We start from the raw sequence: 13142 nt of genomic DNA on the forward strand, positions 1-13142 counted from the left end.
TGATGCTGAGATAACTCAGATGTTGGAAATATCTGACAAAGACTTTAAAGCAGCTGTTATCAAAAGGTTCCTAGTAAGGGTAAACACTCTTCAAAAATTGGAAGAGTAGGAACTATTAGTAAGAAATAGAAGATATCCATAAAAACCAAATGGATATTTTACTGATATCCTGCAAAAATACAAAAACCAAAATAAAAATCTCATTGGATGAGCTCAAGAGCAGACTGAAGATGTCAGAGAAAAGGGCCTGTGAACTTGAAGATAGATCAATAGAAATTATCCACTATGAACACTAAAGAGGAAGAAAACATTAAAAAGCATGAATAGAGCTTCAGCAGCCTATGGGACAATATCAAAAAGTCTTTCATGTCATTTGACTCCCAGAGGGAGAGGAGAAAGTGTTGTGCCAGAAGAAGAAGAAGGAGGAGGAGGAGGAGGAAGAGAAGGGGGGAGGGGGAGGGGAGAAGGAGGAAGGAGAAGAAGGAGAAGAAAGGGAAGAGATAATGGCTGAGACTTTCCCAAATTTGTCAAAAACACAGATTTAAGAAGCTCGGAGAACCCCAAAACAAGTAAATTCCAAGAAATCCACATCAGAGCACATCATACTCAAACTACTGAAAACTAAAGACAAAGGAAAAAACCTGAGAGCCATTAGAGAAAAGACATAATTTACAGAAGAACAAAGATTTGAATGCCTGCAGATTTCTCACCAGGAACACAGAGGCTAGAAGGAAGTAGAACATGATTCTGAATTCTGAAAGACAAGAACGGCCAAACCTGAATTCTATATTTAGGGAAAATATAATAGTGGTATAAAGATGTTATCAGTTGAGGAAAGGTTAAAGTATTTCATTGCCAGCAGACCTGCTATAAAAGAAGGGCTAAGGGAATTCTTTAACAGAGAGAAATTTTCTTGGTTCTTCATATGCTGAGTAATCTTGGATTGTATCCGGGACATTTGAAAATTGTGTTATGAGACTATATCTTATTTACATCCTATGGGGAATGTTGATATTTTTGTTTGGGAGGATGGAGGAAGGGGGCCCAGGCTGAGCAATGCCTCTGGAAGCTGGAAGAGGCAAAGAAAATGTTCTTCCCTAATGCCTCTGGAAGCAGTGTAGCCCTGCGCACACCGTAATTTTAGGACCTCCAATCTCCAGAACTGTGACGTAATAAGTGTGTGTCGTCTTAAGCCACCGTTGGTGGTCACTTGTCACCGCAGCCACAGGACACTAACCAGGTGCCAAGAGAGGAGAGGTCACTGCTGTGGAGGCTGGGGGAGAACAGGGAAGGGACCCGCTTGGCAGTCAGCTCCAGAATCCCGCCGGGGCGGGAGCCCCGCAGCTGGACCTTCCCAGTCCCTCCCCTTCCTCGCCTCATCCAGACCAGGAAGGTCCAGGACCCATGGGTGGTGAGATGGGAGGCAGGGCAGACAGAGGGCAGGGGAGAATGACAGAAACCATCTCTCCCTCTCCAGGCAGGCCTCCAAGATGGAAAAGGGCAGCTCCAAGTGCCTTCTAAGCTCTGGGCATCTGAAGACCCTGGCCCCTTGGTACTGGACCGAGGGTGCGTGTGTTGTACGAGTGCCACAGAGGGTCGCAGGGATGGAGAGCATGGCTGGTGCATCCACAGGGACAGCAGGACACGAACACAGAGCCGCGTCGTGGCCACAACCGCAAGCTTCCCGTACGGGGCACACCCTCCATTTTCTGGGGAGTATCAGCTTCTCCAGGGAGGCCCAGGTACCTCCCAGGGCTAAGAAATATTAGCAGGAGGAAGATGCCAAGGTTTGGGCTTGTGGGCGAGCTTGCATCCCAGCCAGCCCGAGGAGTGGGGAGGGGACGACCAGCGGAAAGTCTGAGGAAGATCACAGGGACAGGAGGACGAGGTGTTCAGGGCTCCGTCTCGCTCCACCGCCCTGGGATCCAGCGCTCCCAAGTGCCCATCGCTTCCTGCCTGCTGCTCAGGCCTCCCACGACCCGGCTGGGCCAAGCTCAGCGGACAGAAACCCCCGGCCTGGCTCCCACCCAGAGATGCTGGGGCAGCAGGAGGGTCTGTGCTGCTGGGAGAGCAGCCCCCCCAAGGGAGAGGGGAGTTCGGTGTGTGTGTGCATGTGAGATGCGGAGGCCTGCGAGGAGGACGCGAGCCTGCCCTGGTCTCCCCGCGGGCTCGGCTGCAGGTAACGAGGGAGGAGGACACGCATGGGCGCCCCCGGCTGCCTTAAATCCGTCTGGGCGGAGCAGCCTTGGCAGGGTGAGCCACCATGGCCAGACCCCAGCAGGGCGCCCGGCTGCTGCTGGCCATCATGGGGGCCCTGGTGGCCCTCACCTACCAAACAAGGAGGAAAACCTTCATAAGTGTCCACGAGGTGCCGGTGTCAGATCCTGTCGTGGTCACCACCCTGGACTTTGTGACCAAGGACTTCAACCAGAAGAGCGAGGACACGTACAACTTCCGGATTGTGCGCGTCCTCAAGGTCCTGAAGAGGGTCAGTGCCCCCCTCCCATCGCGCCAGGGCACCACAGGCTCGGGGTGGCCACACAAGTGAACTCAGCCTCGTTTAGTCCAAAGTGGAGGTTTTAAGAGAAGCAGAAATCCCCTGGAGTGGATGAAGTGGAGCTGCTTAACTGATACCCAGGACCAGGGCTGCACACCCCAGCCTGAGGGCCCGAGCCGCCTGTGGCCCCGCGTGAGGGGTCCCCGGGGTGCCAGGCGCACCACATGTGTGCACGTCGGGGGCTGTTTCCACGTGGGGCGGCAGCGCCAGGACCCGCAGCTGAGACGGGCTGGCCCTCAGAGTCTGGGCTGCTGCTCTCTGCCCTTTACAAACCGTGAGCATCACGTGGGTCACCCAAGGGCGACTTTGCCCATGGAGTGGCTTCTGGGGAATTCTGCTCAAATGGCAGAAAGGGGCACGGGAGGCAGACAGGGGGTGGGGGGAGCCCACGGGTCTGTCCAGTGCAGGCCCTCGACCTGGGGCGCCACACTAGGAGTCCCCAGCCCCGGAAGCTACAGACAAGGGAGAGGAGGTCCTTTATCCCCCTGTCCTTGCCTCCGACAGCTGACCGACCACATGGAGTATCGCATAAACCTGGAGATGCGGCGGACCATCTGCCTCAAGATGGAGGTGAACAACTGCTCCTTCCAGGAAGGCGAGCTCTACAAGGTACTGGGCACGTCACCCAGAAAGAGCTTATTTCTCAGTGCTCTGCTCCTTTGTCGCTGGAAGAATGATGAAGCAGTTGGGGGGTCCAGAGGGAGAAGCCAAGGTGGCTGAACTGCAGAGGAGTTGGGGGACACTCTGGTCCTGAGGGAAGTAGCTGATTTTAATAATATTTTAGCAGCCGGGGGACCTTGTTGGTGCACCCACTGAATATCTGAACCTCAGCCTGACGTAAGACACAGTCGCTGGGCTGCAGCCTCTGTTTCTTTCATCCAGCAGTGTTTAGGCAAAGACGAGGAGGAGGAGGTGGGAAAATGCGTTCAGAAATAGTTCAACCGGTGGTGGGATGGGTCAGGGAGGGGACAAGCCTGCAGGCAAGTGACCCGATGCGGGCCCACCTCCCCAACAGTGGCTTCGTCCCCACCCAGTGTTGTCACATCGGGGAAGCCGGCTGGGCCATCATCACTGCAAGTGGTGGACCATCACACACACACACGCAACAGGTGGGCCCACGTGCTCAGGGGCCTTGAAGGTCCCAAGTCCTACAAGCCCTGCAAACCTCTGCTCTTTACCCAAAGGAACTAACATGACGGTGATCACATGACCCACCTTGCCTAGAACAGTCCTGATTTGTGCCCAGCTTCTTAGTGTCATTTTTAACAGCATCCCCATTTGCCTACAACATGTCCTCGTTTGGTTCATAGATTCCATGGTCACCCTAGTTCTAATGGCCTAGGTGTTCTCAAGACAAACACATGTCCATCCACGGGCTCCCCACTCCATGGAGAAGTCTTCAAAATCTAGCAAGTTAGATGTTTTTGGTTCTTCCCTGGAGAAGATCATGAAATCTATGAAAAGACTAATTGACGATAACAGTAAGGTAAACTTAGAGAGTCTCATCACTGTGAGAGATTAAATTGTGGGGTTAATATTCTGAATTCTACTTTAGGAGAAATGTCAACGTTTATGCCTCCCACGCCACCTCGTCCCCGCTCTGCCTTTCCAGCGAAGAGCAGGAAAGCAAAATCGCACTACGAAATGATAATAATGTGCAAAATATGTTGATTGATCTTTCCTTGTGGGAGAAGAGGGAGGTGGAGAGGAAAGGGGATCCTGGAATAGAACAGGGAAGGGGGAGGAGAGGATGTGATGACGGGTGGAAGGACGGATGGATGGATGGATGAAGGAAGGAAGGAAGGACAGCAGGAGGGAAGGAGAGGGGAGGGGTTGGGTGGGAGGAAGGGGAAAGGAAGCAGGAGGGATGAGGTGGGAGAGTGGGTGGAGGGAGAGAGAGAGGGAGCCAAGTGAGGGTAAGTGTGATGTGAACAGCACCTGAGCAGAAAAGAAGAGGAAGAGTCAGTCGTTACCATGGTGATGTGGGCGGGTGGACACTTGATTTCCAGTCTCCAATTCTAACCACAAGCAGAAGGACGTTTTGTGGGGTGGTTTCAGCAGTGACACTCTCAAGTCATTGAAATCAAAATAAAGATGGACCCACCTGTGGATTGGAGGCAGGTGAGGCAGGGTCATTTTCCCCATCTGCTTGTCTTACACCTTCCTCTTTCCATGTTGATCTTTTTTTATATTTTGTTTTCTTGTTTTTTTCAGAAAATCGATTGCTTCTTCTCAGTATTTGTTATTCCCTGGTTTGAAAAGTATAAAGTTCTGGCCAAAAACTGCACGGATGGCTAGGTGTCCCAGAGTGCAGCCCACACGGAGTCACTGTGTGTAAAAGAACCCTGCATTAAACAGCAGTTCTCAATATAGAAAATAAATGTTGGTCAGCCTATTCTCTTAATGCTTTGAATGTTTATGATTCCACTCTTTTTTCCCCAAAATTCTTCAACTCATAATAATATGATCTGAAGGTCTTCTGGGCTAGGGCAGTTTGGGGGTCCAAATGAGGTGACATGTATAATTTTTGGCCTTATAGCCTATACCCGCGGGATAGCAGACCTTCAACCTCATCCTTATATCAAGTAGGATTCTTTAGATTTTAAAATAAGGAGATGAGAAAAAGGAGAAGGAGAACGAGGGAAGATGCTCTAATTACTTAAATGAACAGCTAAGAGATACTGGCAAGAATGCCTGTGATGGCATCTCTGAGGGACCCAATGAATCTTGCTTGCCTAAAGTGTGAAACAAGGGGAAACAAAGAGAAATAATGCAAGTAATTGAAAAGAGGAGGGCCTTTGTTACTGGTAAGAGCTAGGTTGGGAGATGTGCCTTATTTTTGCAGACACATGCACTTTCTGATACCAGACTCCAGAATTAGACTCACACCTCCAGCATCAGCAACATTGGACCAGAGCAGGTCCCTTCCCAGAGGGATTCCTCTCCCAGAATTGGCAAGGAAACCGTGGGCGCCTGTGAGAGGAGGAGGACGTGGGTATAACGCCCCGTTTATTCTTCCCAAACAGACCCATCTGATGAATTCCTGCAGGAGGGGAATGATCGAGGGCAGAGTGAAACCAGGAGTGCTGCATTAAAGTGGTGCCCTTTTCATGGATGTCACATTAGCAGTGAGGAATAAGCATCCCTCACCCACCAGCTTGATTCAGTGTTTCAAATAATGTCATCAGGCTCAGCTCTCCCCTCGACTTCCTCCATGTGGTCTCAAGACGGTGCCAGCAGTTCACTGGGTCACATCTGCCCTCGTTCACATCCAGTAGGGAAAGGACGAGCCCATCCGCAAGAGTTCGGGCAAAAGCCTTGGGGTTTAATATCGCAGGGGAATTCTAGGGACTCTGTGGAAAACACACCAGCACACACAGCATCCATCAACCGGCAGAGAGAGGGAGCTGGGGCATTTATCCCCAGTTACTGGCTGCAGGACAGCTCCTGTGGGGCATTAATTCCCTGGAACCTCTGGCCTGGGGTGGCTCAAGGGCAGAGCAAACAGCCAGAGGTGACAGGGCACAGGTGTTGGAATCTGGAGCTGGTGTGCACAGAAGGATGAGATGTGAGAGGGCACAGGCAGAACACCAAAGGGACAGGTGAATAGTGAGCTGACAGCGGCCACCCACGTCCCCACCAGCTGGAGAAGGCTGGAGCTTTGAAAGAACAATGTTTTTCAACTTCTACTCTCCCTATGAAAGTTCCGGAGTCCTCAGGACCCCGTTTCAGGTGGGACCCAGGTGAGAGTTCCCTCCGCCAACTGTCTGGGAGAATGCTAACCTACAATTTCTTCATCTTTAAACAAGAATGACAGTACCTAGTTCTTGGAAGAGTTGCAAAAATTAATGATGATAATGCTTGTAAGTTGCTTAACACAATGCCTAACACAAAGCAGATATTCAAACAAACAGTGACTCGTAAGAATACGGGCACTAGCAGCCTAATTTAATACTAATCAGCCATGCAGCTCTCTTCCGGCACTTTGGTTACTATGTCTGGAGGTGAGGGTTGGAGGGGAGAATAAAGGAAAGGTAGGACATTTGTGCTCATTGATTTTGGATTTCTCAGCCCAGTGGGTTTTTGAAACTTTTTTTTATTTTGAAATGTAGATTCACAGGAAGTTACAAAGCGTACAGAGCGGTCTCTTGTACCCTTCATCTAGCTTCCCGCCATGGTTACATCTTTTGTAATTACAGAAAAATATCACAAGCAGGAAATTGACACCGTACAGTGTGTATGTGTGTCATTTTGTCATATGTGTTGATTTGTGTGGCCGCCACCACGAAGACATTCTGCACTAACCCCTCTGTAGTCACACCTTTCCTTCACCATGTCAAACTCCCAGCAACCACTCACTTCTCCATCTTTATTACTGTGGCAATTCAAACGTGTTGTGTAAATAGAATCATACAGTGTGTGCCCTTTGGAGACTGGTCACAATGCCCTTGGGATCTATCCAAGTTGTTTCATGCAACAGTAGTGTGTGCCTTTTAATTGCTTAGTGGCATTCAATGGCATCCTCAGTACCACAGTTAACTATTTACTTATTGTAGGTGTGTTAGTTGCTTTCAAGTTTTGGGCTATTACAAATGAAGCTTCTACGTACAAGCATGTAAGGTTCATGTGTGGACCTAAGTTTTCGTTTCTCTAGGTTAAATGCCCAGGAATGTAATTGCTGACTTGTACGCTAAAGTATATTTTAGGATTTTTTTTTTTTTTAAAGAAACTGCCAAACTTTTCCAGAGTAGATGTATCGTAATGTTCCTCTCTATCCCTGGTGATAGTCTTTGCCCTGAGGTCAACTTCATCCGATATTAATATAGGCTCTCCTGCTTCCAATTAATGTTCGCATAATATAACCTTCTTCACTTTTTTACTTCCAACCTACCTGTATCGTTATATTTAAAGTAAGTTTCTTGTAGACAGCATACAGTTGGGTCACTTTTTTAATCCACTCTATCATTATCTGTCTTTTAATTGGCTTGTTTAGACAATTTACATGTGGTTTGTACATACCATGCATGACATTATTAACATGTCAGGGCTTACGTCTATTTTACTATTTGTTCTCTGTTCTCTCTGCTTTTTATTTGTGTTTTCTTTATTCTTCCTGTGAGTTTCTTGAACACTTTTTTAAGAATTCCACTTGCACATATCTATACTGTTTTTAAATTATTTATTTATTTATTTATTTATTTTTGGCTGTGTTGGGTCTTCGTTTCTGTGCGAGGGCTTTCTCTAGTTGCAGCGAGTGGGGGCCACTCTTCATCGCGGTGTGCGGGCCTCTCACTGTCGCGGCCTCTCTTGTTGCGGAGCACAGGCTCCAGACACGCAGGCTCAGTAGTTGTGGCTCACGGGCCTAGCGGCTCCGCAGCATATGGGATCTTCCCAGACCAGGGCTCGAACCCGTGTCCCCTGCATTGGCAGGCAGATTCTCAACCACTGCGCCACCAGGGAAGCCCTATACTGTTTTTGAGTGTATCTCTGCATAGCCTTTTTAGTGGTTGCTTAGATGTTACATTATGTATATAAAATTTGGTCTACTGGTGTCAGTATTCTACCAGTTTGAGAGAAAGTTTACCTTCCTTTACATTCCATTTCTAGAAGTTCAGCCAATAGGCCAGCCTTGGCTGGGATGTTAGGATCTGGACAGAGTTTCCTTTGGAGGCTCCTGGCCTGTGATGTGGGGATAAGCTGCCGTTTTATAGGGCTGTCAAGTAAGGTAGTGAGGGCAGCAGGCAGCACCAGGCCCCCAGGCAGCCCCCAGTGACATCAGATTTGCAAAACCAGATGCTTCCAGCTTCCCTCTTTTTTGCACAAGAATTTCACCACCTTTAACCCTTCACCTCCATCCTCCCCTCTGCCTCAGGCCCCTCCGGCAAATGTGAGTTTCTGGCTTGTGTGTTTACTCTTGCCCCTCCGGAAACACTCTCTCGAGTTGCCATTGTGACTGATGGTGGGACTGCTCCCTGGGGAGGAGACCAGCTGGTCTGGGGGCACATCTCAGCCCACAGCCGCTCCCTGTGTGTGATCCAGGGCACACCTTCTCTGCTTGACTGTGAGTCACATGACGGAAGACACCGTGGGTCTCACTCCACCAGCAGTGAGCCCGTGAGCGGCTCGAGAACTCTCTGTCAGGAAGACCACCCCACGGCCAGCCCAAGACACGGGGTCCTTGGAAAGGCCTGCTTGCAAAGTCGGCCTTGGCTGGAGTCTGGGAACTAGGACGGTAAACCATTCCCGATATAAAACTTTCCCTAAGTGATAAGAGGGCCTCACTAGGTCTACAATGTTTATACAAACAATGGGATTTATGCTGAGCACCCGCTTTCTTTCCAGAAATCTGAAATTTCGGTACATGCTGGGCAGAGGCTGCCTATGTGAGCAGCTCCAGTGAAATCCCGGGGCACTGAGTCCCTGGGGAGTTTCCCTGGCACACAATTTACCTAATTCTTGGAAGAATGAGGCGTGTCCTGTGTGGCTGCCCCCGGAGGGGACCCTGGAATCCTGTGCCTGGTTTCGGGGACTTCTCCCCACGAGCCTCTTCCCTTGGCTGATTTTGTCCTGTATCCTTCACTGTAAAATTCACAGCCCTGAGTATGACTGTACACCTGCCACGTCCTGGGAGTCCTCCTAGTGAATTCCTGAGCCAGAGGGTGGGCGTGGGGACCCCTGGCACACTCACAAAGACAGGTGTCAGTCACAGAGTTGTACGTGCGTGGGACAGAAACTGGGGTCTCCAAGCTCAAGTCAGGATGTGCCTGACGCGTGAAAAGCCTCAGAGGTGCGGGCTGGAGGTAGAAACTAAGTGACGAGCTTCCCCCAAAGGAATAACAACCTTCTACTCAAACCACATCAGCCGCCTAAAGACCATTGACTCTGGGCATGAGTGTGTGAGTGCACATGTGTGAGGTTTGGGTGGCTGTGATTGTGCATGTACGTGTGAGCGTGTATCGAGATCCTGATGAGGGATTCAAGGGCCTTTCAGATTCTACAATGCAAAGCACACAGCACGACCACTCAACGTTTCATCAAGGATCTTTGCACATGTGCACCTAGGCGTCCAGACAGGAGTTGTTCCAGAGCTGGTAGTGGTTCATCCAGGGTACAGTGTATACAAGAAAGTCACAAATGAAACTCTGTGGAAGGAGAAAGGAAACGGACAATCAGCTTTCTGGGAAATATTTTTTTGAAGGCAACAAAAATTCCTGTCCCCACCCCCAGCCCCTGCCTGGGGAGTCTGGACCCGGCCTGACACGTGGGCAAGGCCAGATCTACTCACTGGCACATGCTGGGGGTGAGAGGGTCAGCCGAGCTGGCACAGGAGTGTCACCCTGGGCTCCCCCGCCCAGTCCTCCTGCACCTGCCAGCTTGCAGGAGGTGCTGCCAAGAGGGACCAGGAGGAGGACATAGGTTGGAAGACAAGGAGGTGACTGGACAATCCACGTGGACCCAGCGGTGCAGACCCAGACACAACAAGGTCCCCGAGGAAGGTAAAGCCGCTTCCACCTAAGGGCCGGGGAGTGTGCCAGGTGGGTGAGGCGTCCAGTGGCCGGGAGGCCAGGGGCCAGGGCTGTGCCAGTGCAGGGTGGGGAGACACCCAGTCAGAGGGCTTCCCTTCCCCCTCTCCCGGCCCCAGGCACCACCGGTGGCATCAGGCAGCCCTGGGGCTGCGTCCTCGCTCCGTCCCAGCCACACGGCCGCCAGAGCTTCTGACATCCTGTCCATGTTTCCTTGTAAAACGTTTATTCCCCCCTTGACTGGAGCGCCTTCTCAGACAGCTGTGGGCACACACCTTCTGCAGCTTCTTCTTGCTCTGAATGGGGCACCAAGGGTTGTTCGTGCTGTTCCTCTTGCACTTGGTCCGGCTAATTTTCACTGTGACCAGGTACTCTACACCTGTCGTCAGCTACCAAGAAGCAAAGCCTGTTAGATTTGTTTGTTTGTTTGTTTGTTTTTTAAATATTTATTTTGGCTGCGCCAGGTCTTAGTTGTGGCACATGGGATCTTTAGTTATGTCATGTGGACTCAGTTGCGGTATGCATGCGGGATCTAGTTCCCTGACTAGAACTAGATCAAACCTGGGCCCCCTGCATTGGGAGCGCGGAGTCTTACCTACCGACCGCCAAGAAAGTCCCAAAGGGCTGTTAGTTTTGACTCCAAGCATTGCTGATGCTCCTCAGGAGGAGCTGGGTTGGAGAGTGAAGTCCCAGGAGCCTCTGTCCCCATTCCCTCCTCCCCTCCTGGCTGGAGGATGCCCAGTGGTCCCCAGTCAGCGCCCAGCATGTGCGGAGCCCGGTCCCTGCTCTGCACCGGCTCCACTGCTGCAGCCACAGGTGGCTTCTCACCTGTCTCCCGCGCATCCTTGGGACCAGGGAGGCAACTTGGCTGCAGCCCCATCGTACCCCCTAGTCTGCACAACGGTCCTCAGAATGCATGGATGGATCCTCATCTGTTCCCTGGGCTCTGCCTCTGTCCTCTTCCTCCCTCCCCACTGCCTTGTCCCAAAGTCAGTGGTCAAACCAGTGAGAAAGCTGGGCACTCTCTGGGGTGGCCCCTGGGAGGACAACCCCCAAAAAACCTCAGGGCAGAGCAGCAGGGGAAGGGGCCTGGGGCAGGACCACCGCCGTGGTCCCGGCAGCCACTGGAAGGACCTCAGGATGCAGGGCTTCTGGCTCTCCATCGAAGGACGGCTCTATCCAGCTTGTAGGGCTGGTGCCTAGACGTTTCACACTGACCCTCAGCACACCCCGCATGTGTGAAGAAATTAAAACACTGGTGGCAAATTTAACTAACATTTCAGAGTGCACAGTGTTTTCTTATTCATTGTTAGGCTCGTTAGTTAAATAATAATAGGAATAATCGTGATGATACAAATGTTTTCACAGGTGCCGCTTCACTCTTATTCTGCCCACTTTGCAGGTCAGGAAACTGAGGCCTGGAGAGTATGGATGGTGCTTGACCAAGACTCCACGATTAGGAGGAGCTGGGTGTCAAACCCAGAAGGGGGACCAGGAGCCCAGCAGAGACGGCCACCGCATCCCCTCCCTGCCCTCTGTGAGGTACAGATGGACACAATCACGGGGCAGCAGGCGATTGTCACCCAGCTACCCAGGGGTGCACCCGCTCTGTCCACTAATCCGGCTGAATGACATCAAAAGTTTGCTTATAAACAATGATTTCAGTTAACTGTTAGTGATAAAGGACCAACTCCACACGACTGGTCTCCTTGGGTTCCAGCTTCACCCCAGAGACTGATGGGGGAGAAAATGCCAACTTGGGCAGAATTTGGTGGATGGCTGCCACCTTGTGGCCATGTCACCTCAATGTCCTTGGTGCCATAAGCCGCCGTCTTGCAGCAAGAGTGTGTGACTCAGGCAGACAGGCTGCTGTCCACCCCCTGTGTGGCCCCTTAGCGTCACACTAGCACTGCCCGCCTGCCCTGCCCCACCCTGACTGGTTTCTGTGTTCCTGCTGTCCCTCTCTCTAGCCCTTTTCTCCTAGTCAGATTTTTTCCAAATCCAGTTAATTGAACGAAGATGCATTATTGCCTCTGCCCTAACTCATATAGTTTACTATCTAAACTTGAGGGCAGGTTGGACCAACAAAAGGGGTTTTTTAACAACTTTTCTTTCCTCTATTATCCTTCAATTGATGTATTTCAGAGAAACTTTATATGTAAAACAAAATGAGAGATGACGTGCACCTCCAGGTTCCTATAGGAGCCTACTAGAGGTCCTCTGTGTCATTCTAGCTTTCTGAAGGACACAGCTAGAACATCCAGACTCAGATTTTACAACCCTGGACATGGAAAAACTATCGCTGAGGGGAACCTACAGAGAACACTTATGTTTTGCCAAACGACAGGAATAATAAAGGAGGCAAGACCATCCTCATTTGCTGCCCTTCTGGCAAATTTCTGAATGAAAGCGATACTTCCCTCGGGAGAGCAGCTAAGGAGCTCAGGGACACTTCCGTTCAAATGAGAGTAACCTCGGTGCTCAGGCGGCTCTGGGTCTGAACAACCCTGCTCCCGGGAAGGCGCCCCCTGGTCCCCTCTGGGAGACATACCTGTGCCCACGAGGCCCTGCTCACCCGCTCTCACCTGCACCTGGCTTCGGAGCAGCTGGTCCACGCGGAACAGGTAGGAGTCATTGCTGTTGTTGTTGTACGTCTCCATGAAGAAGGCGAGGGTGGAGTTCACATTCTTCGGGCTCGTGGACTCCTGGAAGCCGCTCCACTGTTGCAATTGACCCAGCCTGGCCACCAGGGCCAGGGCCGCCAGCAGCAGCAGAGGGTTCCCCCAGGGTCCAGCTCCCATCTCTGTGGCCTCAGAAGCCTCCTCTCCACCGGGCCTTCCAGGTAGAAAGGTGCCAGCCTCGTCCACTCACCCTCTCTCCCCGCAGCCGTCACCCACGCAGGCTTCCCCAGGAGATGCCCGCCTGCCATAAAACAGAGACTGAGGCCCCAACCCCTTCCTTCGGGGCCTGCCCATGACTTGACCGGAGGACCCGCCGGGGAAGTCTTCCCGCGCGGCTGCCCAACCCGCTGTTAGCTCGTTCACCTTTCTTGCCTCTTGGGT

At 51.4% G+C, this 13142-nt stretch overlaps 2 protein-coding genes across 2 annotated transcripts; one reads left to right on the plus strand and one right to left on the minus strand.

The window, feature by feature from the left end:
- Nucleotides 1-2263: 2263 nt before the first annotated feature.
- Nucleotides 2264-4855, plus strand: CST11 (cystatin 11). The gene is made up of 3 exons (XM_059898179.1): nucleotides 2264-2488; nucleotides 3062-3166; nucleotides 4772-4855. Exons 1-3 carry the CDS (start codon nucleotides 2264-2266, stop codon nucleotides 4853-4855), a joined length of 414 nt encoding a protein of 137 aa, XP_059754162.1.
- A 4760-nt stretch (nucleotides 4856-9615) lies between these two features.
- Nucleotides 9616-12881, minus strand: CSTL1 (cystatin like 1). Its single transcript, XM_059898501.1, has 3 exons — nucleotides 12666-12881; nucleotides 10356-10469; nucleotides 9616-9699 (listed from the first exon to the last, which is right to left on the minus strand). Exons 1-3 carry the CDS (start codon nucleotides 12879-12881, stop codon nucleotides 9616-9618), a joined length of 414 nt encoding a protein of 137 aa, XP_059754484.1.
- Nucleotides 12882-13142: the final 261 nt, after the last annotated feature.

This window comes from Balaenoptera ricei, chromosome 15 (assembly GCF_028023285.1).
Source record: "Balaenoptera ricei isolate mBalRic1 chromosome 15, mBalRic1.hap2, whole genome shotgun sequence".
NCBI lineage: Eukaryota > Metazoa > Chordata > Mammalia > Artiodactyla > Balaenopteridae > Balaenoptera > Balaenoptera ricei.

Bases quoted from the DNA above. Each gene is read 5' to 3' on its own strand.
- CST11 (XM_059898179.1), top strand. From the start codon at position 2,264: ATGGCCAGACCCCAGCAGGGCGCCCGGCTGCTGCTGGCCATCATGGGG. The intron at 2,489-3,061 runs GTCAGTGCCCCC...TGCCTCCGACAG, and splicing joins TCCTCAAGGTCCTGAAGAGG to CTGACCGACCACATGGAGTA. The intron at 3,167-4,771 runs GTACTGGGCACG...TGTTTTTTTCAG, and splicing joins AGGAAGGCGAGCTCTACAAG to AAAATCGATTGCTTCTTCTC.
- CSTL1 (XM_059898501.1), bottom strand. From the start codon at position 12,881: ATGGGAGCTGGACCCTGGGGGAACCCTCTGCTGCTGCTGGCGGCCCTG. The intron at 10,470-12,665 runs GTGAGAGCGGGT...GCTTCTTGGTAG, and splicing joins TGCTCCGAAGCCAGGTGCAG to CTGACGACAGGTGTAGAGTA. The intron at 9,700-10,355 runs GTGTGTGCCCAC...CTCCTTCCACAG, and splicing joins GCAAGAAGAAGCTGCAGAAG to AGTTTCATTTGTGACTTTCT.